Genomic DNA, 5,193 nt, shown 5'->3' with positions numbered 1-5,193 from the left:
TCTAATTAGGAGGAACATATCGTTACTCTTTCCCGATGGTTGAGTTTACAAATTGTTTCAGGGCTTTAAACGGATGTTCTATGATCTCTAAGCTCTCCTCAGGATTATTAGGTACGACAAGGTCAATAGCCTGTATACTTCATAATTAATTAGAGAAATTTGTCATTATCAATGCCAGTTTCACAATCCGGAGTTCTGACCAGCCACAGCCATATTCATTAAGTCAAGGTGGTGTTTAGGAGAATTTAGTATTTCATTTACATCGAGGGATTGATTCAGGAAACGTACAAAATCGCTAGCATGTCCCTAAGAATTATACTAAAATTGATGCAACAAGAGGCCTTCTGGTTACTGATATCAAAGGCGAAAACATCCTATCCCACAAGGGCATCTGTCGTATCCCCCTCTATTTGTTGGTGTTGGTGTTTTTCTTCTTGGACAAGAACTGGATTTTTCCTTTTAGCATATTCTATAGGAAATATTTTCTCCAAGATACGGTCCAACTTTAAACAAACAAATGGTCAATCTCCAAGGTGTATCCATTGAAAAACTTGGCAGTTAAGAGTTCTCTCTTCAGTGATATTAATGCATGATTGAAGTACCACATGACCATAATTCAGGACCATAAGATGATACAGTAACCTTTTGCAGCAACAATACAAAACATCATCCACTGTAACTTTATTACATGAAATAAGACTTGGTGTATTTGGATGATCTTTTATTGTATTGGAAGACACACCTCCTGGACCATCATTTCCTTTAAGAATGTTAACGATCACTTATGTTTCAACATCAACTGATTCACTCTGATGACAGGAAGATTTATGCATTGACTCAGTTCCCTTCCTAATAGCACCGATGAGTAAATACTATCCGTGCTTTTTGTTGTAGTGCTCAATTCTAAAAGTGATTTTTCTTGTAAATATTCCCTAAAATTTGTAGCAATTTCTGAGCCATTCAACTTTGAACCATACATGATTTTAGCAGTTTCAGGATCATCAAGTTCGAGAGAGAATATCTTCATTTTTCACTCTTCTTCTTGTATGTGTTCTGCTTTTTGTCTATAATCCTTAAGAAATTCTTTCAAGAGAATAAAGTCAAGAAATTCGCACTCTTGGAAAATAATTGTTTGGACTCCTAGAGAGTGAACAATATGACTCTATGATAGTTCATGGCACAGTGAACACACCGGAAGAAGAAGACATGATCGCAAGGTTGAACTCGATGATCATGACAAGGTGGAGGTGACCTGCTAATACTTCGTCCCCATATAGGTTTGAAACATCAACGTCTTAGAGAACGACGACCATAACTTGAACTACACCTGTATCGAGGACTGAGACCCCGATGGCGACCACTTCCTAACCCTCCATTCTCGTACAAAATGACCAGGCTCACCATATTCATAAATTTTCAAATCATTAACAAGATCATACGGAATAGGTGTGTTGGTCTCCAAAACAACATTATCTATTATATTTGAATTTAAGTCAGACCACATATGGCATCATCTTGCACGCCATTGCTGTGAATTATTTCCCATTCTCTCCAGTTCTCAATTCAAATTGAAGTTTAAATGTGTTGTTCACGCAATTTGTTTTGAAATTTAGGCTCCAATTTCAAACAAATGTTAAACAATTATGCCTTTTACTCAACATGGGTTATATTAGTTGCAATCTCATGGATAGAGAAATATTCAACGTTGGTATGATAAAAAGAGAAATCCATAAAGTCTTTGGATACGATGGTATAATCCAGAAAATGTATTGGATATTTGTAACTCTGCCAACCATGGATTAAATCTGTTCGTCCAATTTCCAAGCTTGCTGCTGAGTTATCAGTGATTGATGCTAAATTCCTACCTTATGTCTAAATGCAGGAAGAGGGAATCCGACATGGCTAGTGGGAAGCTTCAAGATATGTAATCGTAGGACAAGTTTGAGAAACATACCGTTACCCCTCCTGAACTTTATTAACAATTCAAGAGGGAGACTAGATTTGGGCCTTGGCAATAATCTTGTATTGAAGTATTATACAAGGAGATTGGTCTAAAATAGTCTAGTTTAAAGCTCCCTCATTATTTGCGATGGGCATTGAGGAAGGTAGAAATTCCATTATTCTGCCAGAGTTCGTAGATTCTTCTTTTGCTCCAAGAAGATTAACATTATTTAAAAGCCACGTATTATGAGGAAGATAGAGTTGGGAACCCATTCAGTCCGAGGAGGCTTATTCTTTTCTTGGGGAAACAACATCATGTATTTCTTCTTCAGTAACCGGCATCATCAGTAGAAGTTGAAGTAGATTTCCTTACAGATTTGAGTTACTACTGTGTTGTCTGGTATTCTATTACAGAAATTTTATTATAAACCCTTCTATTCTGAGTGGTTTTAAGGAAACGGGCACAGCTTCTTCCGCCATCTTTAAGCCATTGAATTATTGACTTCTGTCTACAGAATACCTCCTTTTTCTTATATTTTTGAATTTGAACCCTATCAAACTCATGAACTTTTTAATAACGCAGGGCTTTATGCCTTCTAGTATTTGAACGAGGGTGATTAATGTGGTTAAGCATTGTATCAACCACTAAGTCAGGCATGTCTAACTTCTTCTTTTCTTTTATGGATTATCATGAGTCTCATTCAAGGTTTTTGATAATATGCCCTCATTTAAAAGTTCATGACTCGGTAATCTTTCCTCTATTCATTTGAAGACTAGCCATGGAAGACAAGATGGGTAGTTGAAAGTGGCTTGCTGCTATAGTTTCCACCAAGTTTTAATTTTCTTACATAGTGGTTTGCCCAAAGGTGGGCTGTTGATGCTGTCATGGCTGTTAAGCTGGGCTGGTGTGGCCCTGCAAGGGGCCACTCATCTGCTGATGCTGTCATGGCTGTTAAGATGGGCTGGTTGGTCACATGATTAGATAGAGTCTATGGAAGCACCTACCTTATGAATGTTGGTTAATGCTTGACAATTGAAGTATAAAGGAAGAAAAATTTGTACATTGTTTTTATGAATATGAGAGCTTGAGACTATAGGTGCAGGTGAAGTAATGGGGTTTTGAAATGGAAATCACAACAATAAAATTCTAAAATGAAACAACAAATGGATTTGGTACAAATTTGTTTTTTCTTGTTCCATTATTGTTGTATCTATGAATGGGTTTTTATGCTTCTTGGCTTCGATCATGACCATTTGGGGTGGCCTTCTGCACTGATTTCCATCTGCTTTCATCATCATGAGCTAGAGAGTCTATGATGTGTTTTGTCTTATAAGTCAGTTCTATACAATGTTCAGATTTCAAAAGATTTCATTCATGGCGTTTCTTCTCCTGTAATTTCAATCAGGGTGGTCTCTGAATATTGCGTTTCCTTGTGCAGTAAATTCACTCTACATCATGGGGGAAGCTTACACATAGCTGGAGATTAACATCATCTCAGCTCAAGATCTGAAGGAGATGCATCTTGTTGGCATGATGTAGACCTACTGTGTTGTATGGATCAATTTCGAGAAAAAATTGACGACGCAATTGACAGAACAGGGGGCGCAAACCCTACTTGGAACGACAAGGCCATATTCAGAGTGGAAGAGAGTTTGCTCCGCTGTGAAACCTCTGCTGTGATGATGGAGATATATTGCGTGGGTTGCCTCATGGATACCCTGCTAGGCACTGTGAGGGTCTTGCTTTCCACTCTCCTCAAGGGCTACGAGAGCACAGATTTTAGTGGGATGAGTTTCTTGGCACTGCAGGTCCGTCGTCCTTCTGGTCACCCACAGGGCATTCTCAACCTTGGCACCATGATTCTTGATGGAGTAGATCTTCACAGAATGAACAGATTCATCCCTGCAACTCGGGGGTTGTGGGTTTCAGAGATTTGATGGGGAATCCTGTCAAACCCAGGCCTTCATTTGTGAGAAAATTACTGTCCATTAAACCTAATAATGTTGTTGATGCCCAAGAACAGCAATCCCCGAGTCAAGACTTCAACAGTAGTGCATGCAAGGAAAAGGGCAAAGATCAAGAAAAGCAGCAAGATGGTGGTGAGATGGTTGAGAAGGAGAAGAAGAAACTTGTTGGCTGCTATCAGATTCTCATGGCCCCAAAATTGAAAAGGAATAAAGTTGGATTGAAGAATGGGGCCAAAAATTCATCTCAGTCCATCTGACAGTAACATTTGTGCCAAGGAAGATCAAGATCCTGCTATGGCTTACAACAAAGCAGTAGCAATTTATGCATAGTGTTATCATCAATAATATTATTGTGCAAGAATACGTTGGTTTTATGTTATTATATTCTTTGTGCAAGTGCCTTCAATTCCTAGTTGATTCGTGAAGTGCTTATTATGGCATACATAAAAATTTTGAAATTCACGAGCCACTATGGATGAAAGATTGGTTTATGTAAAAGTTTGAATAGATATATGAATCTGAAAAGGGAAAGTTTAGTGCCTTCAATCTGCTACTTCGATATATATTCTTAGCCTATGTGGATGAACATTGGTTTGTGTAAAAGTTTGAATAGATATGAGTGTGAATTTTGCAATGGGCATGTTTAGTGCCTTCAGTTTGCTACTTTGATAGATACTCTTAGCCACTGTGGATCACACATTGGTTTGTTTAAAAATTTGAATAGATATATAAGTCTCAAATGGGCAAGTTTAGTGCCTTCAGTCAGCTACTTTGATATATACTCTTAGCCACTGTGAATGAAATATTGGTTTGTGTAGAAATTTGAGTAGATATATGAGTGAATTGCGCAATTTCAGTGCCTTCAGTCTTTGATATATACTACTCTTAGCCACTGTGGATGAAATATTGGTTTATGTAAACATTTGAATAGATATATCATATATTAGTCTGAAATGGGCAAATTCAGTGCCTTCAGTTTGCTGCTTTGATATATATAGAGTATATATATTTGTTTAGAGGATGATCACTGCATTTTTAACTTATGTCCATTAATCAAATCGATCTTTCAAAGACACAGTAGGCTTTCCTAATCTTGCAGAAAATGGTCTGTCCATATTAAGCCATAAGGATGAAAACCAAGAGAGATAATAATCATGTGATGCAAGTGACTATTGTTGAAAAATATTTCCAACTCTTGTTTTACTTTGACATTATTTTATAATCAAGAAAATGCGGGAAAGAAGGCTATATTACAAGCCCATTAGATGAAGTTGGGGTAGATTT

The 5,193-nt window shown here is 37.5% G+C and overlaps 1 protein-coding gene across 1 annotated transcript; it reads left to right on the top strand.

Annotated features, from left to right (window-relative positions):
• Positions 1-3,495: 3,495 nt before the first annotated feature.
• Positions 3,496-3,879, top strand: LOC149264023 (uncharacterized). Its single transcript, XM_089393912.1, has one exon. It carries the CDS (start codon positions 3,496-3,498, stop codon positions 3,877-3,879), a length of 384 nt encoding a protein of 127 aa, XP_089250038.1.
• The last annotated feature ends 1,314 nt before the right edge of the window (positions 3,880-5,193 follow it).

This window comes from Pinus tabuliformis, chromosome 6 (assembly GCF_031772625.1).
Source record: "Pinus tabuliformis cultivar Carrire ecotype Pingquan chromosome 6, CPIR1, whole genome shotgun sequence".
In the NCBI taxonomy this organism is placed as follows: Eukaryota; Viridiplantae; Streptophyta; class Pinopsida; order Pinales; family Pinaceae; genus Pinus; species Pinus tabuliformis.
The sequence above is the reverse complement of the archived record's forward strand: the minus strand, read 5'-3'. Positions and strand labels throughout refer to the sequence as shown.

What these genes read in the sequence shown, in the direction of transcription:
- LOC149264023 (XM_089393912.1), top strand. Translation starts at nt 3,496, where the DNA reads ATGGATCAATTTCGAGAAAAAATTGACGACGCAATTGACAGAACAGGG.